Here is a 27,695-nt window from a genome sequence, read left to right on the forward strand (position 1 = left end):
AAAAAGATCTGACTAAAGATACGACAGCTTATTGACAACAGTATGGCGAGCAGCATGCTCCTGTACTGTGTCACTATTAGCCGCTGCCTACTCACCAACTACTGCCATACCACGTGCGTAGCCGGCAGTTGGTGGAAAAGGAATAGTACACAGCAGGCCTGATCACTATCAGCCGCTGCCTACTCACCAACTACCAGCAGGGCACGTGCGTAGGCCACTGTTGGTGGAACAGGAACACTGTTGCAGCCGGCCACACCTCCTTGGAAACCTACCTTCGGCTATAAATACCACAAATGGTATGACCATCATATCTTATCTTATATCATCATATTATACCTGATATCTGCTCTAGCAATCTCTTAATATACACTTATATTTAAAGAGCAATCTAGTCTGATTCTCACGCCGGAGGGTGGTCACAAGGAGGAACCCCCCCCCTTCTCAGTGACAAGCTCACGGTGTCTGTTTTGCAGGTTATCAGAAGAACCATCTTTTCTAGGTCTAACCCCTCGTGGGAAACAGCTATCTAACCCCCAGGTTACCAGTAATCTGCCCGGGGTCCGGTTAGTGTTTCTTCATTGGCGCCATCCGTGGATAAAGCTAGAACATTTTTCTCCAGTTTTTTCAAACTTCTCGAAAGATGGTTAAAGAAATTCCGGTAACCACAACCCCAGCTACTGGGGGGAATACCGGCAACACAGTTTTTACAAACACTACCCTGGCTACCCAAGCCGGGGCAAGTGAAGTAAATTTTACGAACACTACCCCAGCTACCCAAGCTGGGGCAAGTGCAGTAAATAATCGCTCACTGGGATTCACCAATACCCAGTTAGAGAAACGAATAAGACTCCCCCGCCAAACACTCGATGAAGTTAAGGCATGGGCGGAGGCACGTCAAAAGGAATTCCAAGCTGAGTTGGACGAACGCTTGCGTTCCGTCCAACAGGCTGACGAATTCGAAGGATACTTTGACGATGACTCGGAGTCCGACTCCGACGCGAACCCTCGCCATATGGCAAAAGGGAAGCGTAAGGAAACGGACTCCCAACCGAGAAGGCATTTTGGAGAAGCCTTCGAACCAAAAAACACAGGTGGAAGTCCACGTGACTTCTCCAAAACATTCAGACCAAACGTTGCAAATGCGGGAACGTCCAAATTTGTAAGGGACATTGCAGAAGCAATTGCCCCAAAAAGTGCCAAACAAATGTCCAGCATAGGCACATATGATGGTATATCCGACCCAGATGATCATTTGAACAGATTCATAGCGGGGGCAACCGTTAGTAGTTGGACGGAACCCACGTGGTATTACATGTTCGAAATAAAGCTTGTCGGGGCTGCTAGAGCGTGGTTCGATCGTCTACCGGTCAACCACATCTACGACTGGGCTGAATTCCAACAGAAGTTTAGCCAACACTTCAGCCAGCAAAGAAAGTATACCGAGGAGCAATGGACAATCCTCAAGTGCATTCGAGAAAAAGATGAATCTTTGCTAGACTTCATCACTCGCTTCCACTCGAAGAAGCTAAGTCTGGGTAACATTAGCGAAGATCTTGTTCGCGCTGCTTTTATTCAGGGCGCGAACGACCCAGAGCTCATCCGCACCTTAACAGGTAAAGATGGCATGCCATCCACATGGGATGCCATCATGACAGCAGCTAAACGCTTTGCGGAAACGGAGAAGCAACTGGGTAGAGATCTCCCACAGAGCACAAACCTCTACACCCAGAAAACAAGAGAAGACAACGTCCTTACCGCCCGATTAAACAAAAAGCGGAAGCTAGGCATTTGGCAGTCAAGGGTAAACTTTGACACCTCATCCGGCTTGCAGCATCGGTTAGGCGGAAGGGATAACGTACAGTCAAACAAGAACTCCAGATGGACGCCGCTCACCAAAAGCGTCACCGAGATATTCGCCACCGAGGAGCTCCCATGGCCAAAGCCTCGAATAATCCGACATCGTCACAATGCTGATCGGAGCAAATACTGTGACTTTCACAGGACAAAAGGCCACAACACCGAAGAATGCATAGACGTAAAGGACATGGTCGAAGCATTTGTCAGAGATGGGACGCTCGCGCACCTCTTGGCGCAATGAACGCTGAGCAGGCTGATGCGTGTAGAACCCCAGCTGGGGAAAACACGAATAAAATTCCAGCTTCAATGTGGAGACTACATGCTGCGTAAAGAACGAGATCCCGAACCAGGTGCGTATCGGCTCGATGGCACTCCCATCCCAACATGGAAGGGAGCTCAATTACACAGTTTGCATGTAAATCAATTCCAAATATGTAAAGAAAAGGCCAAGAGCCACTTCTAATGGAAATGATTCTCCTTAAAACATCGACGCTGATGATTTTACATTTATACTTTTATGAACTATCAACACTAATGCCGGTTTTCACCGCATACATAAGTGTGAGTCGTTGCGTGGGGAAGGCGGCAAAACCCGCATAAACCCAAAAAACGACAAACCTTCACGCAGGTCAGTTGAAGGGGAAAAGTTCAGTCCTCCCATTAAATGAAAGTGCCGGTCTATCCGCATGAATCATGAAAAAGGGAACTGAACACTAACCTATTGACAACCGCGCGTCGAACGGTTAATTTATTCAACACGGATATGCCGGTTTTCACCGCATAAATACGTGGAAAGTCGTTGCGTGGGGAAGGCGGCAAAACCCGCATAAACCCAAAAAACGACAAACCTTCACGCAGGTCAGTTGAAGGGGAAAAGTTCAGTCCTCCCATTAAATGAAAGTGCCGGTCTATCCGCATGAATCATGAAAAAGGGAACTGAACACTAACCTATTGACAACCGCGCGTCGAAAGGTTCAAAACAGAATTTCTAACAAAAGGATGAGGAAAACCTACACGCAGGTCAGATAAAGGTAAAGTTTAGCCATCCTACTAAGTGCAAGTGACGGTCCTACCCGCACAATCACGAAAGAGGAAGCAAAACTTCACACCTATTATCTACCACGTTCAAAGGTTAACTTATCCTCAGAAAAGATGAGGAAAACCTACACGCAGGTTAGACGCAGGTAAAGTTTAGCCATCCTACTAAGTGCAAGTGACGGTCCTACCCGCACAATCACGAAAGAGGAAGCAAAACTTTACACCTATTATCTACCACGTTCAAAGGTTAACTTATCCTCAAGAAAAGATGAGGAAAACCTACACGCAGGTCAGATATGGGTAAAGTTTAGCCATCTTACTAAGTGCAAGTGACGGTCCTACCCGCACAATCACGAAAGAGGAAGCAAAACTTCACACCTATTATCTACCACGTTCAAAGGTTAACTTATTCTACACTTGAAAAATTGCTAATTTAAACTAAAGTATGCAAGTCATATAACGTTTATAAAGCAAGGAATCCAATAAAAGAAGCGGTCTTACCCGCACAAAGATTTATATTTCACAATGATTCATTACAAGAATGGCCGGGTAACTACCCGCATACAAAAAAATAAATCTATACAAGCTAAATCTATCCTAGCAGTGGGAAGGGATCTTCAGGATTAGGCTTCAGGGCCACTTCCACTTGGACCAGCACCGTCAGTAGAGCGTGGCAGTTCAAGGAAAGCCTTAAGGATAGCTAGCCCATCATCAGCAGCAGCAACTTCATTCACCTTCTCCACCACCGGATGCGGGAAGGCGGCGTACTGATTCACTGCTTGGTCGTAAACAGCTTCAGTATCAACATTGTACAAAGGGAAGTTGGAAGGCGGGATGCCTTTCTCAACGAACCCTAGACCAAGCAGGAAACCGACCTTTTCTCCATCCTCGTGAGAAGCGTTGAGGGCTGCGCTCATAGCATCATCATAAGAGGTCTCAGCAAAGACCCGATGCACAACCTACAAGAAAATATACAAGTGTCAAAACCTTTTCTATTTACAAAGAAAAGCGTAAAGACATGAAAAACATACCTGAGACAACGCTTCTCGAAGAAGCCATTCCTTGGCAACCAGAGCTTCTTGGAGGGCAGCTTGAGCTTCGTTACGGGCGCGTTCGGCTTCACTCTTGTTGAGGTTGGCAAGCAACACTTCTTTAGCCGCAGCCTCTTCGACGCCCTTTAGCTTCCGCTCAGTATGGTCAAGCACCCCCCTCTGGTCCAAGATCTCCTGGAGCTTTTTGGCGTCTTCCATCGCCAAGGCATCATGAGCCTGCTGGAGAGCCTCTAATTTGGCTTTAAGTTCTTCATTCTCCACGCGTAGAGGCTCAGCAATAGCTTCAGCCTTGGTGGCCCTCTCGGTTGCGTTCCTTGCATTTTCCTTAGCCAGCCGAAGCTGTTCATTAACAGCTTGGGCAGCCTTAGAACGGGCCTCGAGTCGTGCCTGAACTTCAACCTCGAGGGCCTTGAAGGCCTTCTCCTTTTCCGCAGCTACGGCGGAAAGCCTTTGGTTCTCCTCCCGGACAGCCCGCGCCTGAGCCACTTATTTAAGGCGGGCTGCTTTTAACTTGTCGTTTTCACGACAAAGCAGCTCGACGCGCGGCTGCATCCGGGCCAGGAGAACCCGAAGCTCATTGGTTAGCCTACCCTCCTGGTAGCTAGCCATGGCTTCCCCCAACGCACCACTGGGAGCAGCGTGATGAGCCCATTCCACGCACTCCACAGGGGTGCGAAGGGTTGTTCCTCGGCGAATGTTCCATCGTGGAACATACACTTCATTGGAATCCGACACTGCAAAAAACAAAGAGCAGTTACGAAAAGATGATTGAAAAATATAAAATAGGCCAAAAGAACCCTACGCACTTGTAGGGTCAATAACAGGCCGATAGCCGCCGAACCCATTACCTGAACCCAACGGAAATCCATCCAAGAGGTCAGGCAGATGGGAAGGTGGCAGAGATTGGTGAGAAGCCCCATGCGTACCTGATGGATCGGCCGTCGTTGCCGATGACGGGGGCATGGTAGCAGCCGCCGCGGTCGCCGCCGCGGAATCCGCGGCAATAGTAACCGCCGGCTCGGTGAAGGATGCTGTAAAAATAGCACTCACAGCCGGCGGTGACGTCATCACAGCTGGAACAGTCGGCTCAAAGGAGTGAGCAACTGAACCAGCGGAAGCAGGCGCAGGCGCCTGGGTCGTCGCCTCAGGTAAGCTGACCAAGCCTACCGTCATTGGCGGAGAAGTACTACTCTGCACTCCACCCTGGAATGCGTCAACATCCACGCCTGCGTTAAGAAGATAAGTGTTAACGATATTAAACTATGAAGATAAAAGCTAAAGGAAATTTGTACTTACGGGTTTTCTTGAGCCTGAAAGTACGGACGGGCGGGGATGAACCCGATGGGGCCGGCCTCTTCACGCCGGTCACCGTTGTCATCCTGGGCTCTTCGGTGACAGTTGTCACAGCCTCCGGAATGGTGATCTTATCACCACCGGGATTCCCCGCCACCTCTTCGCTCTCGGTCTCCGAGTCAGACCGAGGCACCGGATCGGCAGTGGAGGCCGCCTTCTCCTTCCCCTTCCCGCCGGCAGCCTTCTTCTTCCGCACCAACGGAGGACCATCTGCGGATTCCTCATCAGAACATACGATTAAAGGAATTACAGCAGAGGTTTCAACATTGAGGGGTCGAGGGTCGAACAGCGCCTTACCTGGCCGACGGGCGCTAAGGATCTCTTGGCCTAGCGGATAGACCTCCACGAACCGATCCGCCGTTTGTTCTAGGATGGGCAACTCGTTCTCGTCTAGAGCGCGAGTACCCATCCGAGCGGGACCATCAGCCTCCCGCGGGTTCAGGAGCGACTGCAAGTCGTTCCCCTCTGAAATAAACAGGGAAGAAGTTAGAAGAAATTCAAAACCAACAAAAAGAAACAAAGCATACCGTAAGGAACAGAGTTCGAACCGTATTCGAGGACGATTGGGATCTTATGTGCATCCGCAGCCTTCCACACCCGGCTCATCCCCAGCATCACCATCCCGGACTCCGCAAACCGGTAAACCGGAGATTGGACCCGAGATATCTTCGAGAACCATTCCGCCTCCTCGTAGTTGGAGGCGTGAAGGCTTGGGAGAGCTTGCCCATTCTTAAACTTCATGGCAAGGGGGATGGCGCGAGCGGAGATGAAGAAGAACTCCCGCTTCCACGCGCGAAGACTGCGCTCGGTCGCGCAAATCCTCAAACCCTTGATTCGGGTTATCAGGGTGTACCACCCCTGGATGCACCTCCAAGTGTAGAAGGTCATCAGGCGGTCAACATAGGGCTCAATGCCCAAAATCCGGCACACCCACTCGAAGTGGCGAATCTTGGCGATCGCCATGGGGTGCAGCTCGGTCAAATGAACACCGTGCCTCTCAAGGACACGGTAAACAAACTTTGTCAATGGGAACCTAAGATTCCCATAAACAAAGAATGCAGCATAAACCCCGATCTTGCCTCTGGGGGCATCGTACACCGTCTGATAGGGTTCAGGAAACTCAGGCTCGAGAGACTCGAGCATGAACTTCCTGACGACGTACCGATACAGATCGCCAGGCAGAGCACACTGGCACTCGCCAGCAGTACTCTTGTCATCAGCTGTAGATTCGAGATCACGAGACATCTTGCAAAAGAAGAAGAAAACGATTTCGGAAGAATGCTTGCCTGAAAAGGTGAGTATTCGCCGGAAATCGCTTAGAAGATGAAGAGAAGAGTGAAAGTGTGGATTACAAAGAACCCTCTACCCCCTTATATACTAATCGCAATTAATGCGATGAAATTAATGCGGAAGAGAGAGAAAACAAAGGTGCAATGAAACTATGACACGTGGCAAAAAGCAAGCTGGCAACATCTGTTGACAGGACGCATACCATTAATTTCGCGGCCACGCGCCCGAAAAATCGCGCCCACGCGCCTGAAAAAGCGTCTGGAATGACCATGTACTGTCACGTCACCATAACTTCCTGCACGTCCTGACACAGTCAGAAGAAACCGTCGCACGACGTTTCAGAGGTTTGGACTGTTCTTATCTTTCCACCAACTCTTCGAATTTCAAAATTCAAAATTCAAAAAGATTAAAAAGTAAGCGGGAAAATACCCCTTACCTTGGCAACCAAGTAACCGTAAGACGGATGCGGGTACAGTGTTAAGGCAAAACCCTTCACATACCTAGCACCCGCAGGGAATTGAAGCCAAGAAAACCTTGGCAAACAAGTAACCGTAAGACGGATGCGGGTACAGTGTTAAGGCAAAGCCCTTCACATACCTAGCAACCGCAGGGAATTGAAGCCAAGAAAACCTTGGCAAACAAGTAACCGTAAGACGGATGCGGGTACAGTGTAAAGGCAAAACCCTTCACATACCTAGCACCCGCAGGGAATTGAAGCCAAGAAAACCTTGGCAAACAAGTAACCGTAAGACGGATGCGGGTACAGTGTTAAGGCAAAACCCTTCACATACCTAGCACCCGCAGGGAATTGAAGCCAAGAAAACCTTGGCAAACAAGTAACCGTAAGACGGATGCGGGTACAGTGTTAAGGCAAAACCCTTCACATACCTAGCACCCGCAGGGAATTGAAGCCAAGTATACCTCGGCAACCAAGTAACTATAAGACGGGTGCGGGTACAGTGTAAAGGCAAAACCCTTCACATACCTAGCACCCGCAGGGAATTGACGCCAGGAATACCTTGGAAGTAAAGTAACCGTAAGACGAGCGCGGGTACAGTGTTAAGGCAAAACCCTTCACATACCTAGCGCTCCGCTGGGAATTGAAACCAAGAAGGATCTTCTGGGCAATGCTTGCGGAAACGGAAATAACATCCCCGCATAGCGGGAACGTCGAGAACTACGTTGTTTGAAGCTCCAGGATGGAATTGGTGGTTTTAACATAATTGATCACTATGTTCAAAACGACCAAAACCACATGGAGAATCCACACAAGTGGGACTCAACGCTCCTGACTTGCGAGGAGGTTACAGACCTACCCGCATCATACCCAAAGACCAAGCAGGAAACTCGGGAATTTCTGCAAGTGACAAGGACTTCCGCGGGAAGAATCCCCATGGAAAACCTTAAAAAACCCTTTTCAAAAACCCTTTGCTTAAGTCCAAAAGTTCACCTCACTATTAAACACTCATGAGAAGAACATTGGACTGGGGGACTTGAAGAGGTAGGTCCCAGCAGAGCCCAGTTGGACCCGCAAGACTCACCTTGAAGAGGAACGTCTGCGCAGAAACCAACTGGATCCGCAGGACCAACCATGCTCAGAGACGTGACGTCCTTACGCGCAGTACGCAAGCTGTTCCCGCAGGAAATGCCTCCCGATGGTGAAGGACTCCGCCTGTCCCCGCAGCCTCGGATACAAGCCATCAGGGAAGGCCACCCGCGCAGCAAGGCTACACGCACAAGGCACTTAGCTCTCAATCACTCAGTGTCACCTGAAGGAATGAGCAAAGCCGGGAACAATCCCGCACAAGGGCGGGAGGGGGAATACTCCCGCCCAAATAAGCCAGTCAGAACGATACGGGAAGATCTTCTGTACTGTACCTGACGAGGTATGGGAAAAATATCTGACTAAAGATACGACAGCTTATTGACAACAGTATGGCGAGCAGCATGCTCCTGTACTGTGTCACTATTAGCCGCTGCCTACTCACCAACTACTGCCATACCACGTGCGTAGCCGGCAGTTGGTGGAAAAGGAATAGTACACAGCAGGCCTGGTCACTATCAGCCGCTGCCTACTCACCAACTACCAGCAGGGCACGTGCGTAGGCCACTGTTGGTGGAACAGGAACACTGTTGCAGCCGGCCACACCTCCTTGGAAACCTACCTTCGGCTATAAATATCACAAATGGTATGACCATCATATCTTATCTTATATCATCATATTATACCTGATATCTGCTCTAGCAATCTCTTAATACACACTTATATTTAAAGAGCAATCTAGTCTGATTCTCACGCCGGAGGGTGGTCACAAGGAGGAACCCCCCCCCCCCCCCTTCTCAGTGACAAGCTCACGGTGTCTGTTTTGCAGGTTATCAGAAGAACCATCTTTTCTGGGTCTAACCCCTCGTGGGAAACAGCTATCTAACCCCCAGGTTACCAGTAATCTGCCCGGGGTCCGGTTAGTGTTTCTTCACAAACCTACCACCACACCAGTACATTACTTTGAGTTTACATTATCAATTATAATATATCTATGTATACAGATTTTTTGGACTAGCCACCCCTGTGCGTCCTACCCGGTTTATGTAAAAATGTAAATGGTTGGATCCACGATACCTAACCCGAACTTGTTTAATAGTATTCTTAGAACATGGAACCGGCTCTGTTAAAACTACTAAAAATAACTGGGTCTAATCCCAGTCAGCATTTATGAATTCTACCCCATTTCTACTCACCCCTGCCTAAAATAAATTGGTCATTTGAATCCCTGTAGTATGTTGTCTCCTTTGTAGTGGGGACGAATGGCCGCAAAGTTCAAAAAATAAGTTCGAAAACATGGTTTGTACCGAAGCTAGCAGGCTCGGGATGGAGCACGGCCCAGAAGAGCGTTTAGTGTGGGCCCACCTCACGACCTTGGCTATTAATCAATGCATATTTTCAAATTTTGAAAAACTAAATTATGTAATGTTACGGAAATACAAATTGGCTAGAAAACACCCGGGTTTGGTTCCTGCCCACGTCATTTAGTTTTAGAGACACCAGGGTGATGATGAGAGACTAGACCAATATGTGGCTTTCACTAGTTGGATCCTTGACTGAATGGATTTATCTCACTGCACTGTCGTGCATTCGGGCGAGTATTCACGGACGTTAGCTTTAGGTGAGGGTTTTTTCCAGATCGAAAGACGAGTGTATAGTAACCCATTTAGAGGATTCGTTGGTCGTTAAAAAAATTATTAAATGTCATAAGTTTTAAATCAGATTTTGTTTTGTAGAAAAGTACGAATTTGACTACATGATAATTGAATTGTTTTCCTAAACGGGTTATGATATTTATACACCATCTCTCAAAACTCATACACCCTAAATACGATCGTATAGGAGTTATATGATCGTATGGAGCCTCACGTGACAAAAGTATACACAAGCACACTGACGTACGGAGTTTAACTGAAAGGCATACGATAGTATGACTCTCATACGATCGTATGGAAACAAAAAAAAAAGGAATTGATTGAGCCAGGTGTGTTTAGATTTGTGATAGTATACGGATATGATTATTAAAGGAAATATGGTATTCCTTACATGCTTACCCTCGTGTACGTAATGACGATACAATATTCCGAACTTGATATAATATTCTGTGTATTATTTGACTCTACACAATATTCCAGACGTGATATAATATTCTCAAGTCCCGGATCGATAATCAAGCACAAAGTAAACGAATAACTCTCGTTTATATTAATCAGAAAATATAACTCAAAAAACTTATTAGAAACTTTCACACCCTAACTCGGTTTGACTTTTGATGAATCCTAACTCGGTTGCATCTAGATGAACCCTAACTCGGTTACATCTCGTGTGTCTTTAGATTAACCCTAACTCGGTTACATCTCACACTCCACATTCTATAATGTATAACCATAACTTACCTTATATAGACTAACCTAACTTGCCAGTCAAGACGTTACCTATTATAATTACATAACAATTAGGAAACATAACCAACTATGACCGGCTTGTCAATATTGGTCCCTCAAGTTCACCGACTTGTGACTTGGAGTCCGAAATTACTTCCAACATATTATACCGGTTTTAATATATAATGCAACTAGTTATGCATTATAAAAGTTTAAGACTTTTTTCAAAGTTATAATTTCACAAAAAAGTTATACCCAAAGTTCTGAATATTAAATGGGTAGTTAACACACACATCTTCAAAGTTAGAATTTCTCAAAAAAATTATACCCAAAGTTAATACGGTCTTCAAAGTTGTCGGTTGTAAAAAAAACACACATGTTCGTAAAGCTGTCATACTATCGTATGGAATGTTCCTGGACAGCCGACCAAAGGCTGCGAAAAGCTGACAAATTCTGCATTCCTATACGATCATATGGCAGCCATACGATCGTATGTGGTCCAAGAGTGTGTGGATAAGTCAAAGGGTGTATTGATAACCGGAGCCTTTTCCAAAACCAATAATGTAATATTGCTCAAAACACACTTAATATTACAATAAAAATTAAATAAATCAAGATTGTTATGATTGGGAAAAAATGCAGAATTTGAAAACGGGCTTCCAGATGACTGAATTTGGCAACCGGAGCAAACAATTTATATATTCTTTTTTAATGTTGAACGTATCTAGCTCGCATCCTTTTGTCTGATAGGTACAAGAATAATGTGTGTTTGGTTTACTTAATAAATATATCTTAATAGCTCATTGAGTTTTTTAATGGATAAGTTTCGAAAACATTTTAATTCATTTAGTGGTTCTCAGTTAATTTATCAGGCATTTTAATGATTTAGCATAATATTATCAGACAACACCTAACTTGTATAACTTTCTTTACTACCAACCTTTTTACATTCATGCCATTTTTATATTAAAATCAATTTAATTTATATTAACCATGTCCACAAGATTAAAACACCTAAAAATAGTTCACATAAATATGTTTTTAAAGGACATCATGGTAGTAATGTATCTTCGTTCTAATTTATAGATGGAGGGTTCAAATCATGTAAAATAGAGTTGTATATGGTATAGAAGTATTTGACTATATGAGAATTAAAAGGCCCTCCTACAAAGTAATAATAAAATAAAATACAAACTAAAACTCCAAAAATATATCTACAGATAAAAATCAAATTGATACTTTGTGTATTGTCCTTTGTAATGGGGACAAATGACCGAACGTTAAAAAAGTTTTCAAAATATGGTTTGAACCGAGCCTAACTCGGGGTATCTAGTCAGAGCTCATTCCTCCTATCAGTAAGGGTGGTGACCGGTGGCTCATATATTTTTGTGCAAGGAATTACAACACAAGTTAAACGGGCATATTCTGAATAAAAACCAAACCGGTTCCACCTTTCATTTTCAGACCTGAAACCAACGCTCGGTCCACAAACACTTTATCATATACATATTTTAAATTTATTAATAGTATTCTCTTTCATATGATTGCTAGAAAATATAGTATATACTGAAATGTTAATAAAATAATTTAAAAATTTGTATGCACATTATACATTTTGAATAGCTCTCGATTCGTATAAACATTTTTAGTTTATACGTTTTATTTTGGCAAACAAAACCCAACTTTAGAGCTCATGTTAGAATATAAAATAGCATCTTCAATGAGAGAGACGACAAACGCTCTGTTTCTCTTTCCGGACCAAAAGAAATTCACAGACACGTTGACACAAATTCTCGACTAACAATCTTCGTCCATCCGTAACCGTTTTGACCACAAATTTCTTCCTCCTTTCATCCACAACAATAGTCATGTCAGCCACGAACACAAACGCATTTAACGTTGGAGATTCTCTAGTGTAAATTTGTCAACTGCTTTAGTTTTGGTATGCAAATCATTTCTTAATAGACATATGAATCTCATCAATGGGTTACCAACACGTGTCGGTTGATGAATATAACTAAGTTTTCACCTGCTTGTTTACTCACTTTGAAAAAAGTTTTTGGTAGCATTTATTTTAATTTTATGCCAAAAAGTAGAAGAATATTTATGTTATCCTAAGTACACAACAATACTTGTCGATACCATAATAATGCACCAATCCTTTTTGAGTTGGCCTAAAGGCTACCATATCATTGGTCTTTTTATCACTTGGAAAAACTTAATAACTAATTAATTAATACTTTCTTTTAAGTTTGCTCCATCTCACCAATCAATACTTTAATATCAAGTATGCCTTTTATCACATAATGTTTGGGATTAAATTTAAAAAAAAAAACTTATTTATTTATTGGTTTTTTTAAAAACCCATTTTATAAAGTGATGGTTTGTGACTTTTAGAAAACAACATTTTAACTTGATTAAAAAGCTAAAATAAAAAGGACTTTTGTGATTGCCAAACATTTATTTAACTTAGTGACTTTTTACAAAAACTATTAAGAACTCAATCCCAAACATGCCCTTAAACTACGGGTTCACTTGAAAAGACGCTAAGAATGTTGGTTTATGACGACTCATGCTTATTTTACTAGAGTAAACGTGTAAATTTTGTAATCATTGCATACTCGTTAGTATCAAACTGGTCGTTTGGGCCAATCAAATGGCGGATCAAAGATAACTTAGATAAGATTCAAAGAGGTTGTTCCTACACCTGATAATTAGCCTTTTTCAAAACAACACAAGGACTCAAACTTAAAGAACAATATTGTAACATTGTAAACTGAAAACAACAAACCAACTTAACAACTTTCACATCCATTCCTAATCTAAACACATTCACATGTATCGAAAAGGTGCTTTCATTCCTTGTTAGGTCTTCTGTTGATACATTTATCTAATAAAGAATAAAGTGTCATGGAAATAGACTTAAAATAAGAAAGAAAGGATAACATGAAATATCAAAGGGAAGTGAGGTTGAGGGCCATTGGTAGCATGGGAAACTGGCCATTTACAAAGAAATTATGATGAAAGCAAGACACTCTTGTACATCATCTTTTTCTTTTTTCGGCAATGGGGACATTTCAACACCTTCATACACTTCTTTAATCACATAGGACACAACATGTTAGTGATTCTAGTGTAATTAGATATTAACTTGTTGATCAAGTTAATTGTAATATGAATTTATATAAGTTGGGTGCGGGGTACATACTTATTTGATCTTATTATAATTTATTATCATATTGGTACTTAGGGGGCGAAGCTCCTAAGTCATGGGGGTTCCAACGTGCCCCTTGTAGCAGGGTCCAAGGGTTAGCACCCATGGCTGGCTGGGGTCGAGCTTGAAAACCTTTTATTTTGGACATATGTTGCTTCATTTTCTTCCAAGTTATTTAAACATATTAAATTGCTTCATTAAAATTGTATTATAAAATGTGATTTAATTAAATTTCGTTATTAATATCCATTTTCGTCCCTATGGTTTGCTACTTTCGCCACTTTAGTCCAAAGTTTGAAATTTTGTCAATTTAGTCCTTATAGTTTTAAACATTAGCCAATTACGTCCTCTCGTCTAACGGCATCAAACTATGCCGTTAGTTTAAGGGGTATTTTTGTCTTTCTCCTGTTTATGTTTAGTTAATGGTCAGTTTCGTCCCTGTGGTTTGATACTTTTGCTACTTCAGTCCAAAATTTGAAAATTTTTCAAATTTATGTTTAATTTATTCAGTTTTTTTTGTCTATAGCCCTTAAGAGCATAATCCAAGCCCAAAACCATCGAGCATCGACCAAAACAGGTTTACGTTTACTCTGTAGATAGCAATAATCATACCCCCCTCGCATTTAGTTTATAGACATTTTCTAAACTCTCCCCATGGTGGAATTCATTGGTAAAGTGGTCAAGGTAATTCCCTAAAACCGTACTATACCGATAAAACTAAAATCATTTCTTTGGTTAATGCATAATAGTTATGGTTTAGAGATTAACATATTGTAGCAAACATCTTGGTCGAAATCACATCAGGAGGTCGAATATCCTGCATTTCCATGTTTGCTCAAGAAATCGATACACTAGATCGCATGTGTGTTCTTGAAATCGTGGTGTTGTTCTTGAATTCTTCATATCGACTACAATTCTAGGATTGAATTCGACGAATTCAAGAACAATACCATGATTTGAAGAACACACATGCGATTTAATGCATCGATTTCTTGAGCAAACATGGAAATGCGGGATATTCGATCTTTTGATGTTGATTTCGACCCAGATGTTTGCTACGATATGTTAATCTCTAAACCCCAACTATTATGCATTAATCAGAGAAACAATTTTAGTTTTTTTGGTATAGTTCGGTTTTAGAGAATTACCCTGACCACTTTACCAATGAATTCCATCATGGACTGAAGTAGCCAAAAAAAAAACTGAATAAATTAAACATAAAATTGACAAATTTCAAACTTTGGACTGAAGTAACAAAAGTATCAAACCAAAGGGACGAAACTGACCATTAACTAAATATAAACAGGAGAAAGACAAAAATACCCCTAAAACTAACGGCATAGTTGGATGCCGTTAGACGGGGGGGGGGGGGGGGCGTAATAGGCTAATGTTTAAAACTATAAGGACTAAATTGACAAAATTTCAAACTTTGGACTGAAGTGGCGAAAGTAGCAAACCATAGGAACGAAAATGGCTACTAACTCTTAAATTTTTAATGAAAAACTAACAGGAGCATCGTGTATTTTGTTTTGTAACAAACCTAACCCTAGAAAACTAATCGCTTGATCATATGATTAATTCTGGTTCATTTAGACTCACCCAATATCATACTCGAATCTTGCTCTCAAAATTCTGAGTTTATCCGATTAATTCATTTGTGAACCACAAATAGCTTTGATATGAAAGTGTGATCATGACTCTCAGAAATCCAAGATACCCGTTTTATTTAGAAATTCCCCACACAACAATCTACATTATTCGTTTAACAAGACAAACGGGTACAGAAAGATGGATCTATACTAGCTAATCCTTAAAAACGTTGGCCAAAATTATGTCACCATAATGACTTAATTTGGAATAAAGGGAAGAACATATGCTTTTTTTGAAGATAATAAAATGGGCCAGTAAACCCTTACCAGTTACCCCTAAAGCTTGTCTTGTGAGGTTTTATTTGCACCTCATCAAGGAACTGATTCTTTTCATCTGGCAACCCTATCATGGTTTTTGATTTATGAAAGTTTTAAGGGTATATCAAATTATATGACCAAAAAGGCGTAGAGCCGACGAATGGGGACAAATAATACTAAGGGCCCGATAGATTAAGATGCTAAGATATCAACAGTTAAAGATAACACGTCTAATCTAATCAGGTATATGGCACATTAGTGCACCAAAGTCCATAAAGTTGACTAGATGAGTAAAGGGTCAGTTCCATTTGGACACCTTTGAAGATTACATTTCTATGTCTAATTATTTTAATCCTTCTTTGGGTTGCACCTCTACCCCATTAAACTAGGCCCCTTATCCACTATGATGGGCTGGTGACCCATTGAATACTCGTATGCCCAAGAAGTGGCAATTTCAAACTATTTGTATTAGAGTATTAGACGGACCCTATTTTGGATTCGGATTATGTTTATCGTTATCGGGTCAAGTACGATAAGTTAAAAAAATTAACCATAAAGAAAAATAGATCAAACGGGTTAAACGCCATCAACAATGTATTCAAATGCATAAAGTTTATATTATTACCGTAATAATATAGTGTTTAGAGATCATGTTTGATATATTTATTTTGCAGATCGAGTTTTAGAAAAAGAACAATAAAGTGTTTATAGATTAAGATTCTGTTTGTTTTTGCTTAAAAGATCTGCAACGGGCTTATGTCTGTAGGCGCGCAGACATAAGCTCCTGAAGAATGTTTTTTTTAGAAAAAAACATCTGAAAAATGCTTTTATGATCTTAAAAAATAAGCTATTGTTCAACTTTTTTACATCCTACCAACACCCAATGTCCAACCATCACTACCCACCATGATCCACCACCACCACCCACCGTCCGCCACCACCATCATCCACCACCGTCGGCCACCACCACCGTCCACCACCCACCACCCCCCGGTCAACCACAACCACCGTCCATTACCACCACCACCACCCACCGTCCGCCACCACCACCACCAACCGTCGACCATAACCACCGTCCACACCACCACCATCCATCACCATCCAGTGAGTGGCCTGCATAAAGAAAAAAACAACAGGAACAAAAGACCAAAGTTACCAAACAAAACAAATAAATATAAAATCAAATAACATAACAGAAATTAGCATTGCAGTAACAACCTGGTGCATCTTGGAACAATAACGTGCTCTTTTGCAATTACTACAAACTTTATCTCCTTTCCAGGTACCACACCAGCTACAAAGTGGAGCTGCAATAACCATGAAACCAGTATTTTAAATAATCATCTAGATGATCAAATGAAACTATATAAAATAAAAAGTAATGAAATTAAATCAAAACAGAATTTCTCTACCTGCTGTCCCTAAAGGCTTGTCACTGCCATCGTTTTTAGGTGCTTCACTAGAGTAAAACTGATTGTGGCGAGGAAGTTGACAACGAAAGACCTTAATGCTTTATAAAAAAGTACCATTAATAAAGAGACCATAAAACAATCCGACATATTAAAAATATGAATTTAAGAATACCTCCTGGATCCCTTTTCAGGGTGGTGTTTCCATTGTTCATGTTGGTCTTGGAGAAGACATGACATTGATGTGCACATAAACACAAATAAAGTTCTATGAAATGTTGATTCCTTCTCAAAGAGAGGAGCATAAGCCTACAAAATAAAAATAAAAAAACTATTAGAAAAACTATCGCATTTAAAGTTTCTGGTACTTAGGGGCGTCCGAGATTGCTTTTTAAGCAGCTGGCCTGCATAAAGTTTAGACGAATAAAAGCATGTATGATTACATCTTTATCTTAGCGTGAAACAAGCTGTTGGAAACTGCTTATTTCAAAATGATTATTCTAGGTGGATTCAAAGTTACGAGTCTACCCTTAGTAAAATAAACTGTTTTCAACAAACCAATTATCCGTTTCTGCTAATGCGCCTAAGCTATTCAACGAAGTAATCCCAAACACAAATAAGCATTAGCTCAGTATTCACCATAAAATACATATATGCCACTATCCTAATTCTTTCTTAAACCAGAATTTATCCCTGTAATGCACTAATGCTTTGATTACCAGGTTCCAGTAAACTGAACTATGGTTCTCTATTTAGATTGCCTAAAGCTTTGGTTAAGCAGAATGTAATCAAGCACAAAAGTCACAAACTCACAATTAATTATGTACTACATAACAAATTAAGTTGGAAGCTTATAATGTATAAACACTATAACAAACAAAGAATAAAAATGTAAGAAACTAATACCTGAAGCAAGAACCGAAGCGGCTCACCGCAGATATCACAGAGATGATTTACCAGAAGGTAAGTTAATTGGATTCAGCCAAGCCTAAATAACATTAATTAAATTAACAAACTACTGATATGATATCAATTGAAGTATAAAGTTAAATAATATTAATTAATGAGAGTGTGAATGTACAGGTGTTCCGCCGGCTTTGCTTGGAAACAGATGGCGAAGAAGCGGCCATTGATGTTTCGGCTTTTCGACGAAACCTAAGGTGACAGGAGCTTGTTCTTCTTCGTCTTCCTCTTCGTCGTCAAATTCTTCATCATCAAGTTGCATCTTGGTGAAATTGACCAAGGTGCCGTCATTCTCATGAGTGATTACTTGTTTAGACATATTGGAATCAATCAAAATTGATATGCAATAGTCAGGGTTTAGGGTTTTACAGCTGACTAAGAAATGATATACAGTTTTGGGGGAAGAAGAGGGTTTTTAGGGTTTTGCAGCTGCTAATTGTAATGACTTATTATTAGCATGAGTAAATTCTGAATTGGTACCTATTCATACCCGTCCCGCCGGTACCAAATCGTTCTTAAGCTTTGAGTCACTAGTATTTCTCGAATTTTATTTTAAATATCGGTACCGAATCAAATATTTCGATACCGCCTACCGGTATCAAAATTTTGTGATTTTTAGGATCGGGATTTTGGTTCCGATCTCATCCTTAAGTTTTATTGGCTTTTATTATTGTTATTATTATTATGATGATGATGATTATTATTATTATTAATTTTAATCTTTTTAATTTTTGTATATTTTTTTGGTATTCTATCTTTCACTCTGCTTTGTCGACACCACGATCTCGCTCTACTTCACTAGCAGCGTCACCGACGACCCCACTAGCACCAACACCACCATTGTCCTTGCCACCATAGTTACCATTTTTTATTTTGGTGTTTTTCACGTAATGGTGTTTTTGTCATTTGCATTTCGTTCCTTTGTCTTTTTCTGTCTACCAAACAATACAAATATATGATGTATTTCATTCTCATAGGTTAACGAAACAATAAAATGAAATTGTAGTTATTCAATTGTATCCCTTTGTCTATTCTATTCGACCAACTAAACTTTATGTTAGTATTGGTATTCAATGATATTGTTAATTTTTTTATACTTTGATCTAGAAGGAGAAGAAAAAAAATTATGAAACTAAATTTTCATTCACAGTCAAAACAACATGCGGGGTAAACCACCTAGTTACTTATTATAAACATTGATTGATATTTATTATCTATATAGTATAAATAACAACTTTGGTGCCGCAATTGCTTTGATTGGGCCACGTGGTGGAATACTATTGGGCCACGCCATTTGTATTCTTTTAGCTTCCATATCGTAACAAATGTAAACAAAAACTAATGAAATTCGCGTCAACTTACCACCACAATGTCCTTGACCGACAACGCTCAGGTTTTACAAACACCCAGGTTTTACAAACACCCAGGCGTAACACCAACTAAATTCGCGTAGAGTCACAACGTTTTGTTTTAGTTCTAGCAACCTAACAAACGTAACGAAAACTAACCGAATTCCGATTTTGTTTTAGTTCCAGCACTGCAACAAACGTAACGAAAACCAACAGAATTTGCATACACTAGCCTCCTCAATGCTTGACAACGGTCATGTATTACCAATGCTTGAGTTTTACCGACCAACGCCACCCTATTGGTCCACCGCAAGTTATATATATTTTTTGTTTTTTATTTTTGGTTTTAGTTCCCGTACAATAGCAAACATAACCGAAAACGACTGAATTCTCATTGACTTATCGCCTCAACTTTTGGGTTTAATCGACCCGCCGCGGCGAAATTAACAATGTTTATGTTTTGACATAAAAGTGAAAACTGCAGGCCAACAGAAAAGTGTCATAAATTTATTTTGTTGGTCAAAAGAGCCTTGCAGCAAACACAAGTGGTTTTGTTGGGGAATTTACAATTTACAACAACTATTTCACAGTTCATGAAACGCAAAAATAAAAAGGAACTTATGATAAAAATATATATATGTAAGTCCTCTCATCACTCTCACTCACTATCTATGTGGGAAAAAAAAATCAAGAAAATGTTAGCACACTTCACTGCTTCCGGTTCCCATGTTTCTTCTTCACTTCAACACCAGTTGCTTGCCTTCCGTTGCACAGTGGCGGTTGAGCTCGGCCATTGACTACGGCTGCTTTTCGTGAAGGTGAAGGCAGACGTCTTGGAATCATTGACCTGATTTCGTTGGACAAACCATTAATCATATTTGTGTTATATAGAAACTGAATCATTATAACATATATAGTGATATTAAATGAGTTTCAACACGTTGGAAGTCGTCCAAAATTATTTTAAATTCTTGGTGGGTAAATTCATGTAAATCTTTTTATTACAGGTCAAGATTTATAAATGGTCTTTGTTGAAACACGTCATTTTTGGTACGTGTCGAAAAACATGTACCAAAGGTTCTTTTTTGTCGTTTTTATAAAATATGTAATGTTTTAATGTTTATATATTAACAAAACATTATTATTATAATAATAAACCAAATTTTTGCTATACTTGAAACAAGGTCACTAGGATTACCTCAAATCCGGGCTTTTTGTTGGTTTTCCATTGGAATTATTATTATTATCATTATTAAGTTTGGACATTGTTGGCAGTTTAAAATGATTGAATTGCCAAAGAAGATCAGGCTCAGATGAGTCACTGGTGGCAGCATCAAGCTCATCCACACCTTCAGTAGTCGCAATCTTGAACATGTTTCCACCTTCAAATATTGTGTAAGATTGTTCTGAGTATAACTTGGAAGAATCCGGAACATCTTTTTGGTAAAATGCATCAGAAATTGCAGCATTTTCGGCTTCCCAGCATCGGGCTGCATCTTGTTTGTTTACCATGACCTTATCAACCCAGTCACCCAAGCCCGTGTCTTTGTCATCTTCTAGATATGCTTCTCCTGCACCGCTTACTGGAGGCCATTGCGGTGAATTTGCTAGTAGTTCGTCTAGATCAAAGCTTTGTGTTTTCTGTCTTATCCGGGATTTCTTGCCAATCTGAAAAGATGGATAATGGGCCCGTTAGGGGCGGGAATCGTATAGGGTTGGCAGGTTGAATTGTTCAACAACAGGGCCCATACTTTTATTTGTGTCAAAGCATTAACTCTAACCCGCACATACTTAAAGTCGTGTAACGGAACACAGCCGTTTAGCCTATTTATCCAAATGTGCTAAACGGACTGTTGGGTATAATCAAGTTGTAAGCGTGCTAATCGGGCTAGTGGGTTGTAAAAACATGAGTTAACATGCTGACGGATCGACCTGTTTAACAAACCGGATAAACAGATCAACCCAAACATGGCCCGTTTTTAAACGGGCTAGAGATGACAACCCAAAATATGATTATTAGCATATACATATTTACAAATAAATTATCTTATGATTACCAAAACATACTTACTACTATAATTTTACCTTAATATAGTATGATTTAGATTTTAGAATGTTGTATGCATGAAAATTTGAATTCGGCGTTAAACCTTTTAACGGGTCAACCCATTGACATGTTCCACATTGCGACTAAATTAAAAAATTACCTCGGCATTGCTTACATCCGTCCTCGGTTTCCTACGATTCTTCGGCTCAGGGTACGAATCTACCTGTTGTAAGTTAGGAGGTGACCGGGATGACAGTTTGCCCCCTGGACTTCCAGATACCTTGTGTTGCAAGTTTTCCTGATCCCCTTCTTTCCTTGCAAGAGCTGCCTTAAGATTTGCAATCTGAAACATTAAACATATATTTCAATCTAAACAGTCTCTTAAAAATCCAAAACAAAGATCTACGAAGAAAAGGGTATGTGAATAAGACCTGTTCTTTGAGGTCTTTCACATCTGAACTATCCTTGTGCACTTGGGCTGCACCCAGTTCAACCGTTGCAACCCGTTCAGCAAACTTAAGTGTACTAAGTGTTTCACCAACAGCATTAAGTTCTGGGCTTATATGAACAAACATTAATGTCTTTGCTTGTCCTCCTAGTAGCACATACAAAACAAAAACAAAAAATTAAAACTTTAAAGCAAAAAGAAGTAAAGATTTAAAATAAAAAATAAAACTTGAAAGCAGAAGGGTGTAAAAATTGAGAGAAACAAAATTGGAAGCAAAAAAGAGTAAAGACTTAAAAAATAAGTTAAAATTTGAAAGCAAAAGGGTGTAAAGATTGGAAAAAAGAAAAGTCGAAAGCAAAAAAGAGTAAGAGTGAATAAAACTAAAAACTTGAAAACAAAAAGGAATAAAGATTGAAAAAAATTGAAACTTGGAAGTAAAAAGGAAAGAATGAAAAAAACTGAAGCTTTACGAATATTTGTAAAGGATCGGTTTTGCTATTCAAAAGGGGGTAGCGGCGCAGCTTGTTGCCCGCTTATTTGCCTCTCTATTGTAAGTGGATCCTTTTATTTTATGTATATTCAAAGATCTGTATATATATATATATATATATATATATTGTTATCTACCAAGTGAATCTTGAAGTAGTTGTGTGAGTTTGCTGTTTCTGTAAGGCACATGCGAGTTCTTTTGAGCAAGAGATGAGATCACATCGCCTAATGCGGACAGGGATTTGTTAATATGTTGTGCCTCTTTTAATCTGTCTCCAGCCACCTCTGATTTGTCAACTCTTTCACTGCCAGCTAGATCAACCAGATGCATACAACCACGAAGAACATTTCCAGATGTTATGTCTTTCCCTTGGAAATGTACAGTCAAACAGCTGCAGTTAATGGCAGTTTAAATATTAGATTAACAGAATAACAATAATAACATATTGTTCATAGGGATTATTAGACCTGTGGGAGCGACTACTGCGGTCATTGAGAGCAGTTGCACCAATCGCACGGTTTCTTTGGCCTAGGTTCATCAGCTCAATAACATTATACATTGATGCCACCTGGACCAGACTAGCATCCGGGACATTGAATCCGTTTTGTGAATTGTTACGGATTTCTAATGTAATACCTGATTAAGGAATTAACAAGAGGTTTTGGTGTAAACTTATTGAAAACTTTCTTAGGTCTAAGAAAAAGATGTGGTACTATTAGTACAGGTGGCAAACGTGCAGGTTGGGTTCAGTTCAAAACAGGTAAGTGTGGTGCGGGTCTAAACAGGTCGGTTTGGGTCGTGCTAAGCTGATTAACACATGCCTTTTATTTCTATTTTATGCATCATTTGTATACTATTTGGATTACTTTCAATGCATTCGACCTGTTTGGCCCGTTAAAGACAGGGCATGACTCAAATCAACCTTTTTATAAGAAAATGAGTTGAAACCGCCACCTAGCTACTACTCGACCCATTTGACCCATTAAAGATAAGGCATCACCCATATCAACCTTTTTATAAGAAAATGAGTTGAAACTGCCACCTAGCTACTACTCGACTCATTCAACCAAACATAGCCCGTTTGACCCCTTAAAGATAAGACATAACCCAAATTAGCCTTTATTTAAGAAAATGAGTTGAAACTGCCACCTAACTACTACTCGGCCCATTTGGCCTAGCTTAGCCCGTTTGACCTGTTAAAGATAAGTTGCAAACAGTAACAAAAAATAAAGGATATCTTTTGTTTAAACCCTCAGTAGCAAGCAGATCCCGGACTTGTTCGTTATAAATCTCAATCATTTGAACAGACACATCATATTCAAAGGTATCCTTCCTCTGCTCCGCGAGAAAAAACAAATCACTTAACGCCCTATAATTAACTCCTTGACTATCCTCTGTAAGATCTTTTGGTCCAGTCTGGATATAAAGGAAAAATAATTATATTCATTTTATATCTTGAGTCACATCTTAATAATTTTAAGTAATTCCCAATATAACTTACCATTGTATGTGTTTTTCCTGATCCGGTTTGACCAAATGCAAAGATACAAACATTGTAACCATCAAGAACAGACCGAATGAGCGGCCTAGTATCTGCGAAAACCTCAGCTGCAGAAAAAAAAAACATAATTACATAATTCAAAAATAATAAATAATAAATAATAAACTTCAGAGACCAAAAGCCATTTTTACAAACCTTGGGTTGCTAAAGGCCCATACACTTTGTTGAAGTTAAATGATCTACATCCTTTTCCATATTTGGCAGGGGTATTTATGGTAATTGTTCCTTCTTCTATGCTATCCACAACACTCTGCAAATTCAACCTTCCGGGCCTCACCCGACAATAAACTCTAATATTTCCTTTAAGATCTTGGACTTGATTATATAGCTTTCGGTTTTCCTCAAGAACTCTATGATATCCAGAAGCAGCATTGGCTAAACCATGAACATGCAGACCTATAACAACATCCACAATAACAAGGTTTTAGAATAAGTATTAAACGCATTGCTTATTTTCGTATGAGATGTTATAAAGCATACCGAAATTCTGAATCTCATCATGGAATTTCATTTGCATGAACTGCATCCCAGATTTTATGATTGAGAGAGTTTGTTTCAGATCCTGTGAAACAACAAATCACATAAGATGTAAAAAGATTTAATATAAAGTGACTGAAAGTGCTTCAAAATATATCATACCTTGATATCTTCTTCTTGCATATCAAAAAGCACTTGATATTTCATTTGCCTTCTTTTCTTTTCTTCATCAGGGGTGGAGTTCTCATGAAAGTTCTGATTTTTCTTCACAACCGCGCGTTTCTTGTCTTCCACCTTGAATTTTATAGTAAAAATTAAAAAAAAATGTCAAACAATGTATTTTATAACTGTAAGATGGTGTCTTTTAAAAGAACTATACTAAAAGAAAGAAAAGAATATAACCTTTATTTCATCTGAAGCAGTTTTTAAAAAGGTCTTGTTTCCGTTAGAGGTATCTTTAGCTGCAGCGTTTTTCTGTTAATAAAAAATTTTAAAGATGTAAAAAAGTGTGATTATAAAGGCAACATGGAAGTTAATGAAACATTAAACAGGGAAATGTGACAGCTAAAAGCCTTACCAATTCAAATTGGTTAGCGATTCGATTCTCAAATTCTTCCATGACCTTATTTAGCACAGATTCTACAAGCTGCACAGTCATTATGAGATAAACAGCATTAGTAAACAATCCCAATTCCTAAACACCCCACAAAATCAGTTAACTAGACAGTAATAATAACCAAATGACACTTACAACGGGAACCTCATTCGGTTTCTTATCCATAAGAACTGCACGGACAAGCATATTCAACGATGAATTAGGCTGCATAGAAGCATAATGTAAGTATCGAGATTATCCATTTAACTACGATAACAAAAACAAATAATTTGGGGATACTAATACTATGTTACCGACCATTTTTCTATTCTCGGTTTCAACCAACTGAGTATTCATAGATGTTTCATTCATCGAAACATTCCTTGACAACGAATTCTTGAACGGTTCTGAGTTTTTGCGAATAAAGTTCTTGTTAACCGCAACTGGTTTCAAATTCCCACCAAATTTCCAAGCCCCGTTCGCGCCCGTTTGTTTCCACTCGTGGTAGGATTTAAGTGCTAGAATACAGTTCACAATTCTAGCCGATTTACCTCCCTAATAATATAAAAAAAATAAACTTTACTGGAAACTAAACATAAAGTATTCATTACATCATTCAAAGTTCAAACACATACTTGTTCCAAATCAGATGCTTCAAAGGTAGGTAATCCCATTTGTTCCACAGCAACCAGAAAGTTTCTAACGTTTTCGAAACATTGATAAATTGATAAAGCCGCTCCATCCGGCACAGAAGCCGAATCACACGGACCTTCAACCACCTGAACATGATCAAGAATTTCAAGATTTTAAACAACTTTGAAGAAAGTTACAAACTTTGATAATAATATTATTATAAAATTCACATTTTTTATAAAAATTACCTTTGTCACAGCTCCTGGATCAACCTTGTTAATCACATAGCAAAGAATTAAGCCACTTTTTAAAGCAACCCTAAACTCTTCCTCAGAAGGCTGAGCTGGCAAATCTTTTGCACTAACAATCCCAATCATTCTTCTCATCCAAGCAGTGGCTTCATATCTTCTTGTTGCTATAATCCAATTATTATTATATAATATAAATTGTCATCAGTATCCTAATTATCAAAATCAATTTTTTTTTAAATTATAATTGGTCTGCTATTTCTCATTAAAATCGATTACAATAAAGTGGCAGGCAAATATTATTATCAATGTAACAAGCATATTACTTAAACCAAATATTAAAGAATTTATGCATACCGGCTTCCTCGGCTCTGCGCGAATCCAAATCTAGTTCTGGTCGATTATTATTATCGTGTTGTTGAAGAACAGATTCCATTACATTTGCCACAGAGAAAGATAATGCACCATTGGCTGCCATCATCAACTTAACTTTTTAATCTTTAATGTACCAACATTAAAATTTAACTTGTTTAATTCATAACTTGTTTAGAAGCAAAGATCAGAAGTGAATGAAAAGGGTATAAGAGATCATATATATATATATATATAAATGAATAAATGATTGCAGAAAAAAGAAAGGTGGGGTTGTGAAGCTTGGTTGCTTGGTCTGTAAAACAATAACAATAATAATATTAGGGAGGCATTTTTGGTATTTTTAGCTGGCTTTGCTTTATAGTGTAAGGTGCTAAAATAAAATTAATATTCTTCAAGAACTTTTAAATTTGAATATAAGCCCGCTTAACTTAACTTGTTGTTCAACTGGTTGTTTCAACTTTAAAGGTCCAGCCGTCCTGTAGACTTTTTTAATTACTTTCCTTTTTTATTTTTTTTTATTTAAACTAAAGGGTATTTATTTGTTTATTTATTTCTTTCTATTAGTGGTGTACGCTCCATTCATATTTCATACACCCGAAACACGTGACATACTAGTTAGAGCATTTATAGCCTATTCTTTTATAATATGTGAGTGGGTTTGTAAATTATATGGTATGGTTATCAGTGGTTATGAGTAGAGGAGAGAGAAAATGTTATAGAGGAAAGTTAATTTTGGGGATTCATTGTTCATATCCTATAATTTTTTAATATTTTTTAAAAGTGGTTGTGAGTGGAGGAAATAGAAAAGATAATGATAAATGTATAAAAAGTATTATTTAATTAAACAGAAGAGAGAAGAAACAGTGATTTTTAGTGTAATTATATGATATATATGGATATAGGGTAGGGAATGGGTTGGGAATGCTCTTATGTTCTCAAATTGCTTAAAAGTATAATAAAAGGAACAAAAAAGAAAAAAAAATGAGTTGTTTGTGTTTTCAGAGGTAAAATGTCTGCAGTCTGCAGACATCTATAAAAGAAGAGGTGAACCAAACATCTGCAGTATGCAAGAAAAAGACTGTTTGTTTTTTAACGTATGTAGATTACTAAAATAAACCAGTAGTGGTGTACAAACTGTGGTAGTGGGTGGTGTTGCTGTTGGATGGTGATAGTGGTAGTGGTGGGTGGTGGTGGCGGATGGTGGTGGTGGGGTGGCGGTAATTAATGGCGGTGGACGATGGTGGTCGACAGTGGTGGTAGCAGCGATGGACGGTGGTGGCGGACGGTGGGTGGGTGGTGGGGGTGGATGGTGGTGGTGGGAAATGATGGTGGTGGCGGACGGTGGGTGTGTGGGTGGGTGGTGGTGATGGTTGTGGTGGTGGACAGTGGGTGTTGGCAGGGACGCAGGGTGTGATATTTTAACCCTCTGCAGACCTTAGAATATCTCGTGGATTGGCCAAGT

General features: G+C 39.8%; 1 protein-coding gene and 1 pseudogene across 1 annotated transcript; both read right to left on the reverse strand.

Annotated features, from left to right (window-relative positions):
- Positions 1–16,732: 16,732 nt before the first annotated feature.
- On the reverse strand, positions 16,733–18,329 carry LOC143586063 (uncharacterized; annotated as a pseudogene).
- A 1,681-nt stretch (positions 18,330–20,010) lies between these two features.
- On the reverse strand, positions 20,011–26,336 carry LOC143586065 (kinesin-like protein KIN-14I). Its single transcript, XM_077067695.1, has 18 exons — positions 26,216–26,336; positions 25,859–26,025; positions 25,613–25,756; positions 25,296–25,532; positions 25,134–25,202; positions 24,960–25,028; positions 24,785–24,856; positions 24,545–24,676; positions 24,386–24,467; positions 24,041–24,301; positions 23,846–23,952; positions 23,582–23,760; positions 22,812–22,973; positions 22,482–22,735; positions 21,838–22,001; positions 21,567–21,749; positions 20,558–21,027; positions 20,011–20,206 (listed from the first exon to the last, which is right to left on the reverse strand). The coding sequence occupies exons 1-18, from the start codon at positions 26,334–26,336 to the stop codon at positions 20,068–20,070; spliced, it is 3,012 nt and encodes a 1,003-aa protein (XP_076923810.1). The 3' UTR covers positions 20,011–20,067.
- Between the last annotated feature and the right edge of the window lie 1,359 nt (positions 26,337–27,695).

This window comes from Bidens hawaiensis, unplaced genomic scaffold (assembly GCF_021521415.1).
Source record: "Bidens hawaiensis isolate Kalapana, Puna unplaced genomic scaffold, B.hawaiensis_p1.1 tig00034286_1, whole genome shotgun sequence".
In the NCBI taxonomy this organism is placed as follows: Eukaryota; Viridiplantae; Streptophyta; class Magnoliopsida; order Asterales; family Asteraceae; genus Bidens; species Bidens hawaiensis.